This window comes from Dendrobates tinctorius, unplaced genomic scaffold (genome assembly GCF_039654945.1).
Source record: "Dendrobates tinctorius isolate UK_male_01 unplaced genomic scaffold, ASM3965494v1 ptg000030l, whole genome shotgun sequence".
In the NCBI taxonomy this organism is placed as follows: Eukaryota; Metazoa; Chordata; class Amphibia; order Anura; family Dendrobatidae; genus Dendrobates; species Dendrobates tinctorius.
The window spans coordinates 34,371,214-34,388,546 of record NW_027361698.1 but is presented as its reverse complement, the minus strand read 5'-3'; the positions used below and the strand labels follow the sequence as shown (position 1 = coordinate 34,388,546).

Sequence of the window (17,333 nt, the reverse complement as noted above, 5' to 3'; positions counted from 1 at the left end):
ACCGGCCGGTTTGTCAGCCAACGCTGAAAATGTTGCAGGGCCAATCGTATTGCCCGTATCTCCAGAATGTTGATCGGGAGAATTACCTCCCGAAAGGACCACCGCCCCTGGGCTGTGTGACTCTGGAAAACTGCTCCCCAACCCTGCAGGCTTGCATCGGTCGTCACCACCAACCACTGTTCCGGGGGAAAGGGTTTCCCCTGAACCAGAGACGAGTCGCTAGTCCACCACTGGAGTGACCGTCGGACCGGTGGAGACAAACTGCACCGATGATTGAGGGAAAGCAGCCTTCGGTCCCATGCTGACAAGAGCGCATGTTGAAGCGGACGGAGATGGAACTGGGCAAACGGGATTGCCTCCATCGCCGTCACCATTCTGCCCAACACACTCATGCCGTACCGGATGGATCTGGAGCCCGGCTGAAGAAGGTTCCGTACCCCCTGTTTGATCCTTTGCGCCTTGTCCTGAGGGAGGATCACCAGCCCCTGGGAGGTGTCGAAAACCATGCCTAGAAATACGATTCTCTGAGCCGGAACCAAGGACGACTTGTTCCGATTGATCAGCCAACCTAGGCGGGCCAGGGTATCCAGAGTGATACCGACATTCTCCTGGCACGCCTGAAACGACGGCCCCTTTACCAAAAGGTCGTCCAGGTAGGGTAGTACCGTTATGCCCCGAGCATGCAGGATGGCCATAACCACCGCCATTATCTTTGTAAAGACTCTGGGGGCAGTGGCCAGACCGAAGGGCAGAGCAACAAATTGGAAATGTCGCCCTCCGATCGCAAAACGCAGGAACCTCTGGTGTGGAGGAAAAATCGGGATGTGTAGATATGCATCCTGCACATCGATCGAGGCCAGGAATTCCCCTGGATCCATGGCTGAAATGACCGAACGGAGGGATTCCATCCGGAATCGCCTGACCCTGATAAACTTGTTCAGGATCTTTAAATCCAGTACTGGCCTTACTGTCCCGTCCTTTTTGGGGACTGAAAACAGGTTGGAGTAAAAACCTTGCGTCTCTTCGCTTTTCGGCACTGGGACAATGACCCCGTTGCGCTGTAGCGTCATTATAGCCTGCAACAGACCTTCAGCCTGCGATTCTGTTCCGGAGAGCCGGGAACGGAAGAAACGCCGTGGCGGGAGTCCGACAAACTCTATCTTGTACCCGGACGATATCAGTTCTGCCACCCAAGCGTCGCGTGCCACTGCGACCCAAACGTGGCTGAACCTTAGTAGGCGTCCGCCCACTCTGTCGTCCGTAGGTACGAAGTGCCTCGAGTCATTTTGCTGGAGGCTTTTGTGATCTGGCCCCCCTCGCTCTGGGCAAACGGCCCCGGCCTCTACCCAGCGGATTGGCCCTGTAAGAAACTTGCCTTTCTCTAATCTGACCATCATTTGCGGAGGTGGATGCCCTGGCCGAAGTCCACCTCCAGGAGCTACGAAAGGGCCGAAAACGCCTCTGCGTCTGCCTGAATGCCGGCCAACTCTTCTGCTGCGGTAGAAAACTACTCTTCCCCCCTGTGGCTTCTGAGATAAGTTTATCAAGCTTTTCACCGAACAATCGATTGCCTTGAAAAGGCAATGAGGTCAAGGATTTTTTAGAGATAGAATCCGCTTTCCATAATCTCAGCCATAATGCTCGCCTTACGGCGATCGCATTTGCTGCTGCCACAGCAGAACACTCGGCCGCATCCAGAGCGGCGCCGACGAGATAATCACTCGCTCCTGATATCTGATTTGTCACCTCCAAGATTTCCGCGGGCAGATCCCTGTCTTGGAGGGCCCTATGCAGAGTGTCTGCCCATGAAACCATGGCCTTAGCCACCCAGGTAGCCGCAAAGGAGGGGGCCAGAGCCGACCCTGCTGCCTCATACACTGAGCGGGCAAGCCCCTCTATGAGGCGATCAGTTGGGTCCTTAATAGAAGAACCGCTGGGTATCGACAATAGCGATCTTGATGCTAAACGTGACACCGGTGGGTCCACTACTGGCGACTCCACCCACCCTTTATGGAGTTCAGGAGGGAACGGATACTTTGCTTGCAGCGCCTTTTGCATTGCAAAGCGCTTATCCGGGTGTTCCCTATGTTTCTGGACTAGCTCCTCGAACTCCGGATGTGTGGCAAACCTTCTATGCGGACGCCTGGTTTTCTTGAAGGAGACCTTGTGACCTGAGGCCGTGGACACATCATCCTCGATCTCTAAAGTCTGGTTGACCGCCTCAATGAGGCTGTCCACCGAGTCCTGGTATCCCAGGCTTTCTGGATTCCAGGCTTCCTCTTCCTCCTCCTCGCCCTCGTCCTGATCGCTTCCTGAGCTTGGCGACAGGGAACGAGATGCCCTAAAAATCGCCGCCGACTCCCCAGAGGGCCCGGCCGACGGAGAACGAGCTCTCTTACCATGAGCTTGTCTGGTGCTGGAGCGGCCCCTAACGGACGAAGGGTCCTGAGACGTGGACGAGCTGTCTTCCGCTGGCAGACCACCATCCTTGACCCTGCCCGGGCCCCGAAGGGACTCAATTGCCTTCGTAACGGACATCATAGAATGCGATAAAGACACTGCCCATTCTGGGGGGTCCTGACCCCTGGGCTCTGCAACAATGGGGGGCTCCTGGGCTCGCTCCGACTCACAGGCTTCGCAAAATTTACCCGGCTGCGCCTTAGGCAGCCTGACCCCACAGGAAACGCAAACAGCGTATAGGAAAGAGTGAGCTTTCCCTTTGCCAGACATATTGCAGGTTAGGGTAGGAGGAGGAGGGTAACCCCTTCCTTGACAACCAGTGCGGCACTCGAAACGGGGTTGCACTCACCCACCGGTAACGTCCCCCCTCTTCCACGGGGTGCTCTGGACGCAGCGAAAACCCTGAGACGTGGACGAGCTGCTTCACGTGTCGTTACTCGCCGGGGGCACTGCGGTGCACCTTGGAGAGAGGCGGCGGGGCTTCCGACCGCACTCCGGCGAGGAAATGCGAGGAGGGGGGGCGGGAGCCTCTGGTCACTGTGCGCGCCCGCCGCGCTCCCCGTGCCGCCGGAAGTCTGTGGGCGGGGCTTCCGGCCCCCACCGGAAGCGGCGGGCGGGCCTTGCGCGGAACTCGCGGCCCTCCCCATACAGCGGGGACCGCGGCCGCCGGCGGAGCTTCAGCCGTACTCCGGCGGGGACCTGCGAGGAGGGGGAGGAGGGCGCGCGCTCCCCGGACACTGCGCGCCCGCCGCGCCCCCCGGGCTGCCGGAAGTCAGTGGGCGGGGCTTCCGGCTACCACCGGAAGGGGCGGGCAGGCCTCGCGCGGCCTTGCGGATCTCCCCATACCGCGGGGACCGCGGCCGCCGGCGGGACTTTTGGCCGCAGAGCGTCTGCTGCCGCATGTGGCACTACTCGCACCGGGTTCCACCGGGCAGAGAGTCGGGCCCCGTGAGAAGAAGTAACCCCGTCGGGCGGGGGAACAGACAGCCCCGCGGCGCCTTCTGGAGGGTCCCGTTCCGGGGGGTGACCCTACAAACAAAGGTGAGCCTGCCGCCGGGGGGGGCTCTCTTGGGGTGCTCTCAACCCCATCCCTGGGCGGGGAGGGGGAGGCTACTGGGGGTGGATGCTTCGATCCCCTGGCTCACCTGCGCCTCCAACTGCACCCCTGGTGTCACTACCTAGGGGTGGAAGGGGCCAACCTGAAATCCCGCGTTGCAGGAGAGGAACAAAACGTGGAGTCCGTTGGGGATCGCCCATCGCTCACACGTGCTCGCCCGTTGTAGCTCATGGGGAAATCGAATCCTCTCATCAGGATGCGTTGCCCCTCTTTACAAAATAAAAAAGAAAAATGGTTGTCTGGGGAAAAGTCCCAGATGTGTCCCTCGGTGCGGGAGAGAAAACACGTGGAGGACTACTCACACGTGGTCGCCCGTTGGTGATTTGGGGAGATCGGACCCTCTCTATAGGATCCGTCGCCCCTGTCTTATCTTCAAAGAAAGGGAAAAAGAGAAAAAAAAAAAAAAAAACCTAGTCTGGAGCTCCAGACTGCGTGTGCCTCCATCAGACACTAAGCAAAAACTGAGTTACGCCCGGTCTGGGGGCGAGGGTGTATGCGGCGGAGGAGGAGCTAACTCTTTTTTTGTATACTTAGTGTCAGCCTCCAGACGGCAGAAGCACACACCCACAGTCTCTGTGTCCCCCAATGAGACGAAGGAGAAATGTTAACATTTCTATTTAGAGATAAAAAAACAAGATCATAAGAAAACAAAATGTTCTTAGCATGCTAACTATTAAACTCTTTTTATATAAAACATGATAAACACCTGTCAAAAAGCTGGAAAAAAACATATAATCCCTACATAAAAAATAAAAATAATTAACATACCTGAACTCTAACATAGACAACCACATCAACAGGAAACGATGAGTAGGCGGATGTTGAAGATGACACCAATGAAGTTGTTGATTCCTCTAGTGGATCCTGGAGGTCAAACTGTCCAATATCTTCATCCTGGGTGCTTACCGCTGTTAGCAAAAAAATATGTGTTTTTCACATTATTTCTACATACAGATGTCACAGGACAATATGTTGGGGTAGGAAACACTACAGCTAATCAATAGGAGTGGGAAATCTGTGTGGGGGTCTCCACTGTGAGTGCAAGGCACACTCTTGGCTTCAACCCACTATTCGGAATAACAGAGACCCTAGTGACTTTCCTTTAGAACTTTACAATGCCCCAATAGAAGCAACAGTCAATACCAGGAGAAGTTACAATGTTGTCTATGCTATGAGTATTTTCTTACCAAAGTAAAAAATAATCACAAGCTTCCAAAACAATACAGTTTGATGCCAAAAGTTTACCTGTATAGTTTCTTTCAATGGGTGTGATTGGTATAGTTTCCAAAGCTTTCTCTAAAAAGTCAAGCAGATTTGGACTGATGACCATTTCTTCAGGTAGAGACTGTAAGGCGACCCAGGCATATAACTTTGCTGTTTTCACTCCTCCGCTTCCTTTTCCTTTAGCTGCCAAGTAAAAATATATTACTAACGCTGAAGCCACTAATGAAACATAACATGGTAAACTTTAATATTTAGCTTGCACAACCTGACCCTTATTCTCTAGCTAAAAGGGCCGGACAAAGAACCAACTCCCCTGAGACACATACTGGGGGAGATTTATTAAAACTGGGGCACCACTATCTTTTCCCTTTACAATGGTTGTGACATTTAGCAGCAGAGTGCATGGCCTGAAGTCAAATAGAGGTTCATTTTAATACTTAAAGGAATATTCCCATTTCCAAGATCCAATCCCAATATGTAGTAGGTATAATAATAATAATATTAGTAAATACCTCCAAATATAAATGTATAGTTTTTCTGATTTGCTATGTCTTTTACTCATGTACAGGCATTGCAGGAACTTAGGTATCCATGGTTATGACCACTGACATAGTGACAGCTAACTAGTTGCTAGTGGTCGTAACCAATGGTTCCTAAGACCTGCACATGAGGAAAGAAACAGATAATCAGAAAAACTATACTACATTTCTAACTGGAGGTATTTGCTATTACTGTTATTATTATTATTACACCTATTGCATATTGGGATAGGATCTTGGAGATGGGAGTACCCTTACTGACTGAAATCCCACAATGTCTGTCTGCTATCTCAGCCTTCTTCTCTGCTCGCTTTCTCAAACTGAACATGGACAAAACAGAATTCATCATCTTTCCCCCATCTCACTCTACCCCTCCACCAGACCTATCCATCAATGTCAATGGCTGCTCTCTTTCCCCAGTCCCGCACGCTCAGTGCCTTGGGGTGATCCTAGACTCTGCGCTCTCTTTCAAACCACTTATCCAAGCCCTCGCCTCCTCCTGCCACCTCAAACTCAAAAATATTTCCCGGATCCGCTAATTCCTCAACCACAAAAACACTAGTGCATGCTCTTATCTCCCGCCTCGACTACTGCAACCTCCTACTCTCTGGCCTCCCCTCTAGCACTCTGGCTCCGCTCCAGTCAATCCTACACTCTGCTGCCCGACTAATCCACCTGTCTCCCCGCTATTCCCCAGCCTCCCCCCTATGCCAGGCCCTTCACTGGCTTCTTATCGTCCAGCGGCTCCAATTCAAAACCCTAACCATGACATACAAAGCCATCCACAACCTGTCTCCTCCATACATCTGTGACATGGTCTCTAGGTACCTACCCGCACGCAACCTTCGATCATCTCAAGATCTCCTTCTCTACTCCCCCCTTATCTCTTCTTCCCACAACCACATACAAGACTTCTCCAGTGCTTCCCCCATACTCTGGAACTCTCTGCCGCAACACATCAGACTCTCACCATCAACGGAAACCTTCAAGAAGAACCTGAAGACCCACCTGTTCCGACAAGCCTACAGCCTGCAATGATCCTCGGTCTACTGAACAACCGCACGACCTGCTCTACCCTCTCCTACTGTATCCTCACCCATCCCTGTAGACTGTGAGCCCTCGCGGGCAGGGTCCCCTCTCCTTATGTACTTGTGTGTCCCTTGTCTTACACATGTTTATTATACTTGTCTATATTTCCCCTTTTCACATGTAAAGCGCCATGGAATAAATGGCGCTATATAAATGCATAATAATAATAATTTAAGCCTTTTTAGTAAAACCTGGCACAATTCAGTGAAACCTCATATATTCATGCAGTTATCATGATCCTCATTAAATGTATAAGGTTTAAAATATTCCAGAATCGTGAAGGTAATGGATGATGGCAATGAAAAGATATCGTATTAAACCACTGATTATGAGCTACCCCAGAATGATAGGATGTAATGCACCACTCCTAAAAAATCCTCTAAGTCTATCTACTATCCCACTAATGCTATGCTGCATTCAATTATGGGGCTCCAATGCTGATGACATCCTAAAGCAGTTTACCAAACTCCACTCCTCACAACCACCCAAGAGATCATGTTTTCAGTATTTCCTAGCATTATGCAGGTGATCGAGTTATTATGGCCACAGGTTCTCTTAGCTGTGCAGTACTATGGAAATCCTGAAAACATGATCTGTTGGGGGCCGTGAGGACCGGAGTTTGGGTAATACTGTCCTAATAGACCTCACTATTATTTTGTGATTTTATGATTTAGGAGCTATAATAAAAAAGTTTCTTGACAGATTCCCTTTTATCAGAATGTTGCTACCTAATCTGAGTGCACACAACAGAGATACAATTGAGTTCAAAAACGCCCAAAAAGTGATTACTGCATAATCAAATATGAAATACACACAAAATGGTATCTTGTGCAAAAAGGTAGAAATATTTTATTAAACCATTAAATCTTTTAAAATATCAGTAAGTACAAAATATGAGTCAGTACATGGTGGAAGACAACATGGTCTGAACACCCGGTAAAGAGTATATATGTATTATTGTGATCGGATGAATATTGGCAAACAGGAACGGGTTAAGAGAAAGGGAATATCCCCAAGTTCCTAATTAGGCACACAGTCTAAAGTTGTGCATCTTAACATATACATATAGCACCTTCTGTAGGGGAAATCAATATATGCACCATTGCAAGGCTGTGCTTTAATACTGAGTTGCCCCCTTTCTTAGGACCTAAGTCTGATAATTGATCAATTATAGGCATGATATTTTGTATTAAATTCTAATCTGAGTGCAGCATAATGTAGAGACGGAGACCCTGATTCTAGTGATGTGTCACTTACGGGCCGTTGACTGTAGTTTTGATAAAATCACTGTTAAGCAGAAGTTTATCATTAGAGAACTAATAAACCTGCTGCCAGGTAGTCAAGCACATTCATGAGCTCTGTATAACCCCTGACCTCAACACTGATTGGCAGCTTTCTGCCCATGCACAGTGTACACAGAATGCTGCCAGTGTTGTAGGATGGGTTATACAGAGCTCCGCTTTCAGAAAACTTGTAGAACTGCAGCAGATAAAACAGTGATTTTGTCAAAATGACAGCAACCATTAAGTGTATCTTCCCCTACAATATGAAGGGCTCAGATGGGATAGCACAGACCTGGTGACAGATAGCATTTAAACTTTAATGGCTAAATATTCTTCTTCTAGAACGAGAGCGAAGACAGACATACTACACACCAGGGATCACCCAAAAAATATATATTACAAAATATGAAATACTTTATTCAATTGGTCATAGAAAAACACACACCAAAAATGGAATTAAAAACAAGGACACTGAGCCCCCAATGATGTAATGTGCCCCCTGCACCACAAACCGGTCACAATTAAGATGACCCAATTATAATCACATATGTACAAAAGTGGTCACATAAATCAAGAACAAATTTGGAGCGGTACAATAGCCAATATTTAAACATGTGCATATAGTCCTCTGCCCCTGACGAAGCCACTGTGGTGTGGCAACACGCCTTGGGCTTCTACCCCCTGCACCCCCGGTTCTGGTAAACACTCTGGTCATGCTTAATTATGCTGTGTGGGTTTCCACACTCCTGGCTTTCTTGTATTAGCCATCTCTTGATGGTTTAACCCTCCTTGGTCTGGCTTATATGTGCAGCCTTTTTTTTTTTCTTTTTTTTTGCGATTTTGCTGAACTAAGACTTTGCTGCCTATCGTGGCCCCACCTTTATGCTACATTTATAGGAGCTATTTAGTGTCTTTTTATTATATCCCACTGAACTTAGAACTCTGCTATATTGTCCATCCTCAGAAATATTGTCTCTTGGATCGCACTTTTGCGTCAATAATGGTTAGTGTATTGTTCTCATGGCCTCTTTGGGGATTCAAAGTGGAATATTGATGCCACTTCCAGCATTTATTTGCCGATTTCTAAATATGTATTTCTGGTCCATGTGAGTACATTCTTTTCCAGGACTATATGCACATGTTAAATATTGGCTATTGTACTGCTCCTCAGGCCTTTGGGGATCCACTAGTGGGATATAAATGTTATTTCTTCAGTTTGAATTTTTCCAGCAGGTCTTGGGGGGATCCAGGAATAGGATATGATGGTTATTTCTTAGCATTTTTTCTGCCTTCATATATCAAATTTGTTCTTGATTTATGTGACCACTTTTGTACATATGTGATTATAATTGGGTCATCTTAATTGTGACCGGTTTGTGGTGCAGGGGGCACATTACATCATTGGGGGCTCAGTGTCCTTGTTTTTAATGCCATTTTTGGTGTGTGTTTTTCTATGACCAATTGAATAAAGTATTTCATATTTTGTTATATATATATTTTTTGGTGATCCCTGGTGTGTAGTATGTCTCTCTTCTCTCTCGTTCTTACACATATTTTTGACATACTCCAGGTTTGCATCCCATTGTTTATTTAAATTTGATGGTGCCCTCCATCCCTTGTAATCCATATTCTTCTTCTAGGTGTGGAACAAGTTTTTGAAAACGTGAAAAGATTTGTCATTTGACAGTTGCCCACACACCTTAGAAAGCTGTCCATTCACCCAACAGCTATTATTCGCTAGGACCAGTGAGAATGTGTTCTCATTGGAGAAAGTAGAACTAATAGCTCGCAGACGCTTTTAGTGGTGGTTTCGTAGTTTGTCATGAGAGGGATTAAAATACTGAAATCAATTTTAACAGATCCTCCCACACACAGACTCCCGCTGATATCTGTTATCTGTGAAGTTAGGACACCCACATATATAGATCGCCAGCCGTACAATAGTAAAGGTACTGTCACACTTAGAGATGCACCACCGATCCCGACTAGCGATTTGATGCGGTCAGGATCGCTGGTGCATCGCTAAGTGGTCGCTAGTGAGCTGCCACACAGGCAGATCTCACCAGCGACATAGCAGCGGTCGGGGGTCGTTACTTACCTGTCAGACGAGGCGATCCTTACGTCCTCCCGCCCGCGTCCACGCGTCGCTCGTCGGCACCACAGGAAGCCCAGCAGGAAGCTGACGACGAGAAACGGCTCAGGTCGTTCTCGCGCGATCAGCGATAATCAGCGGAGGAGCCGGTCGGAGGTAAGTATCACACATAGCGATATCGCTAGCAATATCGCTGCTACGTCACAAAACCAGTGACATTATAGTGATATTGCTAGCGATATCGCTTAGTGTGACACAGCCTTAAAGCAATAAAAAGTGGTTTTCACTTTCATATCTATTCTGGAACAAGCCGAAAACAATCCTTTATTCGTGTCTTATAGAAGTATCGGCTGGCTGGGTAAAGTGTAGCTTCTGCTGGTGATCAGCAGAGGAATACAACTTCTCTCACTGGCATACAAGTAGGTAAATTGTACAATTGGTCCCAATATATTACATTTTCTTTTCACTGGATCCTGTCTAAGATTTGTGGTGTAATATAAGAGACCACTCGTCATGAATTTGACGAGTGGGGGTCATAACGCCTTGCAACGCTTTGTCCCGGCCCACTTTGTTGGAACGGGGTAAAAATTACACATAAACATCCAACGACGGAAAATGTTTGCACAGCCTCATGATGTTCCAAAATGTTGAGACTTTTCAAAGCTTTTTCTGGAAGAATTTTGGCGTAAAAGCTTCAATGAATCGGATGTCATACAGTTGAGCACATATTTTTACACCTAAGTGCAAAAGTACAAATACTGCTAAAACTAAGCACTGTTACAGCGCTCTATGCCAAATGATATGTTGGGTTTTCAGTAGGAGTCCTTGAAAAACTGAATTCTGACAGGAACCCTAACAGTGCCCCAAATTCACTTGTTTTGTTTGATTTTGTGTATGTGCAAATGTAGGCCAGACCGTGTCCACAATGAGGATGTCAGCTCCATTTAAGAGTGTGCCTCCAACGAACCTCCCGTCGAAATAGTTTTTAGGCGATTCCGGGAGAAACCCTGACATAGTGCTCAGTTGACAGCACTGGATAAGAGTGAACCTAGCCTAACAGGTTGCAACTGTCCCATATCCATATGTACAGTTAGGTCCATATATATTTGGACAGGGACAACATTTTCTAATTTTGGTTCTATACATTACCACAATGAATTTTAAACAAAACAATTCAGATGCAATTGAAGTTCAGACTTTCAGCTTTCATTTGAGGGTATGCACATTAAAATTGGATGAAGGGTTTAGGAGTTTCAGCTCCTTAACATGTGCCACCCTGTTTTTAAAGGGACCAAAAGTAATTGGACAATTGACTCCAAGGCTATTTCATGGTCAGGTGTGGGCAATCCCTTCGTTATGTCATTCTCAATTAAGCAGATAAAAGGCCTGGAGTTGATTTGAGGTGTGGTGCTTGCATTTGGAAGGTTTTGCTGTGAAGGAAACATGCGGTCAAAGGAGCTCTCCATGCAGGTGAAACAAGCCATCCTTAAGCTGCAAAAACAGAAAAAACCCATCCGAGAAATTGATACATTAGGAGTGGCAAAATCTACCGTTTGGTACATTCCTGAGAAAGAAAGAAAGCACTGGTGAACTCATCAATGCAAAAAGACCTGGGCGCCCACGGAAGACAACAGTGGTGGATGATCGCAGAATATTCTCCATGGTGAAGAGAAACCCCTTCACAACAGCCATCCAAGTGAACAACACTCTCCAGGAGGTAGGCGTATCAATATCCAAATCTACCATAAAGAGAAGACTGCATGAAAGTAAATACAGAGGGTTCACTGCACGGTGCAAGCCACTCATAAGCATCAAGAATAAAAAGGCTAGACTGGACTTTGCTAAAAAACATCTAAAAAAGCCAGCACAGTTCTGGAAGAACATTCTTTGGACAGATGAAACCAAGATCAACCTCTTCCAGAATGATGGAAAGAGAAAAGTATGGCGAAGGCGTGGTACAGCTCATGATCCAAAGCATACCACATCATCTGTAAAACACGGTGGAGGCAGTGTGATGGCTTGGGCATGCATGGCTGCCAGTGACACTGGGTCACTAGTGTTTATTGATGATGTGACACAGGACAGAAGCAGCCGAATGAATTCTGAGGTATTCAGAGCCATACTGTGTGCTCAGATCCAGCCAAATGCAGCCAAACTGATTGGTCGTTGTTTCATTCTACAGATGGACAACGACCCAAAACATAAAGCCAAAGCAACCCAGGAGTTTATTAAAGCAAAGAAGTAGAATATTCTTGAATGGCCAAGTCAGTCACCTGATCTCAACCCAATTGAGCATGCATTTCACTTGTTAAAGTCTAAACATCAGACAGAAAGGCCCACAAACAGCAACTGAAAACCACCGCAGTGAAGGCCTGGCAGAGCATCAAAAAGGAGGAAACACAGCGTCTGGTGATGTCCATGAGTTCAAGACTTCAGGCAGTCATTGCCATCAAAGGGTTTTCAACCAAGTACTAGAAATGAACATTTTATTTACAATTATTTAATCTGTCCAATTACTTTTGGTCCCTTTAAAAACAGGATGGCACATATTAAGGAGCTGAAACTGCTAAACCCTTCATCCAATTTTAATGTGGATACCCTCAAATGAAAGCTGAAAGTCTGAACTTCAAACTGCATCTAATAATAATAATAATCTTTATTTTTATATAGCGCTAACATATTCCGCAGCGCTTTACAGTTTGCACACATTTTCATCACTGTCCTCGATGGGGCTCACAATCTAAATTCCCTATCAGTATGTCTTTGGAGTGTGGGGGGAAACCGGAGTACCCGGAGGAAACCCACGCAAACACGGGGAGAACATACAAACTCCTTGCAGATGTTGTCCTTGGTGGGATTCGAACCCAGGACTCCAGCGCTGCAAGGCTGCAGTGCTATCCACTGAGCCACCGTGCTGCATCTGAATTATTTTGTTTAAAATTCATTGTGGTAATGTCTAGAACCAAAATTAGAAAAATGTTGTCTCTGTCCAAATATATATGGACCTAACTGTATATTGCTTTTGTTTTCCCAACTGAACTCAATGGCAGTCTAACCCAACAATACAGATATTCAGTTGCATCCCGCTTTAGCCACATTCGTTCTTTTTGCAGTTCAAAGGAAAAAAAAAAAAAAAAGTATACCAAAATTGTGAAAGGAACATAGTCATAGGCTGAAATTTATCTGAAGAATTCAATCTTCCAGTAGGAGAAGGATCTCATAATTTATGCTTTAAAAGATTTAGCTTATACTGTTAAAATAAATATTGCATATCTCAGCAAGGTAAGGGAAACAGTAATGCTATGTAAAGCTTACACAGAACGTTACAACTCAACATGGATGATCATGGAGGTTTACAAATCATTAATGGTGAAAGAACGGACAATGAACGTTGTTCCAGACACAACAGACAAAGTACCTGAGGGTATGGGTGGGGGAGGGGGTGGTAATAAGGTGTTAGTCTTGCTGTGGACAGTACTAGGTAAAGGAGATGTTGCAGTATCTTTCATACCATACAGCTTTGATTCTTTTGAAAGGGTTCTTGGCAAAGATGATCCTCTTGAAGCATTTGGCGATTCGGTCTTTAGTGTTTTCGAGTTATAGTGCAGCTAAACAGAAACACATTATCATTTCACATAGCTGAAGACAATTCTAATTTTCTGTAGCCAAGACCCCCTAGCATTCAATCCCAGAACATTGAGGAGTTAAAACCAAAAACTTAAAAGGTTTGTCCAGCGTTTTCTTAGGCACTGGTTGGCATTCTCACTTATTGTCGCCCTGTGCATCCATTGCAGGACGCTTCGGTGGGTTATAACACTGATTGTGGAGACCAGATGTTACAAGACCGCTAAAGACTGTGACTGGTGGCAGCAGTCAGTTGAGTGCAGCAGCGCATCATCAGAAAAACATCTTATGATGCGCTGGTCTTGTCACAGGATTCAGTGACAATGAGATGGAGCAGTTATAATTTATGATGCTGGCATGCCAACCTTGGAGCTAAATCTATGGGGTTGACAACAGGTGGCGACAAAGAATCCCAGTATTTATAACAACCCATGCCTGGAAAAAAAATACAAATGCTTGACAACCACATTAAAAGGGAACCTGTCACGTCCAGAAATGAAATTTATCTGTAGATATAGAGTTAATCTTCAAATAAATAGAGTTTAAATCCTGTGCAGCTGGCTTACTGGAGCAGCCGCTGCAGTGAGAAAATAAAGTTATATTCTCCCAGCAGCCTAAACAAAATGGGTTTGTTATGTCTGTGATATGGTAAAAATTTTTTTTAACCTATCTATAACACTAGTTTGAGTGAGAAACTGGTAGCAATCCAGCTGTAATAATTTTTAACACTGAAAAAATATATAAGAAACAGCACATCTATATTCCATAAAGTGAATCTTCATTATTAAATATCCATTATAAAATGCTTAGCACTAATCCCCCACATTATGAGCTCACTGACGTGTTTCTGGGATTATTGCAATGCACACTTTATAATTGACATTTAATAGTGAAGATTTGTGACGGAGTCAGCTTACGCTGAGTCGTTTTCTTTAGAGTGGACCCTCTGGGTTGTGGCACCCACCCACCTAGGGCGAGCTGACCTTGTGAGGAACCACCCCCTATACAGAGAGTGTCAGGGGCAAGACCAAGGGGGTGAGCCACCACGACTGCTGGAACCAGACGGCCGGCTCAAGGGAGACACGAGTGTCTGATGACAAAGGACGTGCAGGAAACAAGACAAGGCGTGAATTCAAGGTATCTTCATTAAGGCAAACTCAGGGTTACACCAGGTGCAAGACGTGATAACAGGGAAAACACAGCAAGGTGCGTGCGAGGGCACGCCAAGGTCCATGGCATGGTACGTGCCAGGTGGCACGCCTAGGTACAAGCAAGGCTCGATGGCATCGGACTCTGGACAGCTGGCAACGATCGACAGGATCAGGGCATCAGGCTGCGGACATCAGCTCCGGACATCAGGCCGGAGTCATCAGGCTTACGATCTCTGGCAGCGATCAGCAGGTTCCAGGCATCCTGCAGGCAAACCAAGGTTCAGGCAAGGAGGCACGACAGATCTCCAGACATGGTGCGTGTTAGGGAACACACCAAAGTCCAAGGCAAAGTTCCAGGCAGGGTGCGAGCTAGGGGCACACCAGGGTCCAGGGCAAGGTACAGCGCAAGGTGCGTGTGTAGGGGACACGCCAGGTTCAAAGTTCAAAGTACAAAACACGGTGCGTGTGTAGGGGACACGCCAGGGTTCAAAGTACAAGACATGGTGCGTGTGTAGGGACACCCCAGGGTTCAAGGTCCAAGGCAAGGTCCTGCACGTACTGAGGGACACGCCAGGGTCAGGGTACAAGGCAGAGTCCTGCGCGTGCAGAGGAGCACGCCAGAGTCAGGTTCAAGTCAGGGGCATGCGCATGCTAAGAGGGCACGCAATGCACAGAGCAGAGACAGCGTGGGTGCAAGGAAGCACAGAGCACGGCTGAGGCACTGGCTAGCTGGTCGGGCTGAGACACAGACAGACGGGCAAGACCGAGGCGAACCCGGCTGAGGCATAACAGGCGACACAGCTGTCACTGGCCGACGGGCACGGCTGAGGCACAAGCAGGCGGGCACGGCTATGGTGGGCACGGCTGAGGCACAAACAGGAGGCTAGGGAAGGCCAGGCGCATGCAAAGGGCACACGAAGAAACAAGGCAAGGCTAGGCAAAGTACAGAACAAGGAGCGGAACATACGCAGAAGCACAGAGCCGGGTCAGATTGAGTATAGGGCTAGCAGCGGAGCGTAGGCCGAAGCCCAGAGCTGGGTCAAGGGAGAACCTTGAGACTAGCCAGGAAATGTGCTAGAGAGCACCATAGGACAGAGTATAGCAGCGGAGCGTAGGTCGAACCCCAGAGCTGGGTCAAGGTAGAACTTTGAGACTAGACATGGAATGTGCTAGCGAGCACCAGAAGACAGAGTAAGGAGAACCAGGAAAAGACAGGGAACATGAGAAGTACTACAAGACTCAGAATAGCAAAGACCAGACATGGCGAAACAGGCAAGGCAGAGAACATAGGAAGTACTATAAGGCAAAGCATGGCAAGGACAAGACATGGCGAAAACAGGCAAAGGCAGAGAACATAGAAAGTACAACAAGTCAAAGCATAACAAGAACAAAACACGGCACGAGAGACAACACAAGACATGGCACAGGACAAGAGGCAGAATACAAGCACCGAGCATGTGCAGAGATGCACTACAGGGCAGAGTGCAGGGGCACAGAATACAGGGAGCGACCCAGCAGACCAAGCCGCCATGCAGGGAAGCAAAACGATACTCAGGCCCCGACCATAGAAAGGGGCGGTCTGATATAGGGCATTAGCACCTGCACTTTCGGGTCAGGACCGGGGGAGGACTTCCGGTTCAGTTCCTGCAGGATCATAGAGAGGATCACATGGTCGAGTCCTCCAAGACCATAGAGAGGACCACATGGTAGAGTCCTCCAGGACCATAGAGAGGAACATAGGAAAGGTCATATGATCAGGGTCTCCAGGAACACAGAGAGGATTGCTGCAGGCAGAGCAGAGACGGCTGGTCACTCCGCAACGCGTGTAGCCATGAGGTAAAACACACATGCGCACTGGCAATGGCAGGCAGCCATGAGATGAGGCGCGCGTGCACACTGCTCCAAGCATCTTGCAGCATAACAGTCACGAGGTGCGTGTGCACACTGCTTCCAGGGATCTTGCAGCATAAGACATAACGGGCATGATAGTTCACTGCACGTGCACACTGCTCCAGGAGTCATGCGGCATACCTGACATGGCGGGCATGATAGTTCGGTGCACGTGCACACTGCTTCAGGAGTCATGCGGCATACCAGACATGGCGGGCATAATAGATTGGTGTGCATGCACACTGCTCCAGGGGTCATGCGGCATAACAGACATGGTGGGCATGATAGTTCGGTGCACGTGCACACTGCTCCAGGGTTCATGCGGCATAAAAGACATGGTGGGCATGACAAGATTCATTTTAAGGAACATGGATGTGCTGTTTTTCCAGTCCCCTACAGTTGTTCTCTCTTGGGTGGAGAGCGGTTACAGTCCCTTACAGCCGTTCTCTCTCGGGGTGGAGAGCGGTTACAGTCCCTTACAGCCGTTCTCTCTCGGGGTGGAGAGCAGTTACAGTCCCTTACAGCCGTTCTTTCTCGGGGTGGAGAGCGGTTACAGTCCCTTACAGAAGTTCTCTCTTGGGGTGGAGAGAGGTTCAAGTCCCCTACAGCAGTTTCCTCTCAGGGTGGAGAGCGGTTACAGTCCCCTACAGCCGTTCTCTCTCGGGGTGGAGAGCGGCTACAGTTACCACCCGCTATACTGTGACCATGCTGTAATTGCTCCACAGCACTTTGATTGAGGATAGCCTTATTTGCACAAATACGCTGCACAGCAGACTGACAATCACACTGCGGGGACTGATTATAGCCGCGCTCACAGTACACAGTGACTGTCACTGCTCCCTGCATCGCCCCAATAACTGTAAG

The 17,333-nt window shown here is 47.7% G+C and overlaps 1 protein-coding gene across 2 annotated transcripts in view; it reads right to left on the bottom strand.

The window, feature by feature from the left end:
• The window catches only part of BLTP1 (bridge-like lipid transfer protein family member 1), a 451,393-nt gene that overhangs the window by 58,581 nt on the left and 375,479 nt on the right, over positions 1-17,333 (bottom strand). For both annotated transcript variants that reach the window (XM_073572011.1, XM_073572012.1), the window contains 3 exons: positions 13,223-13,412; positions 4,823-4,984; positions 4,346-4,485 (listed from right to left, as the gene is read on the bottom strand). In XM_073572011.1, coding sequence (XP_073428112.1) covers positions 4,346-4,485; positions 4,823-4,984; positions 13,223-13,412 — 492 coding nt within the window. The remainder of the gene's footprint in view (positions 1-4,345; positions 4,486-4,822; positions 4,985-13,222; positions 13,413-17,333) is intronic.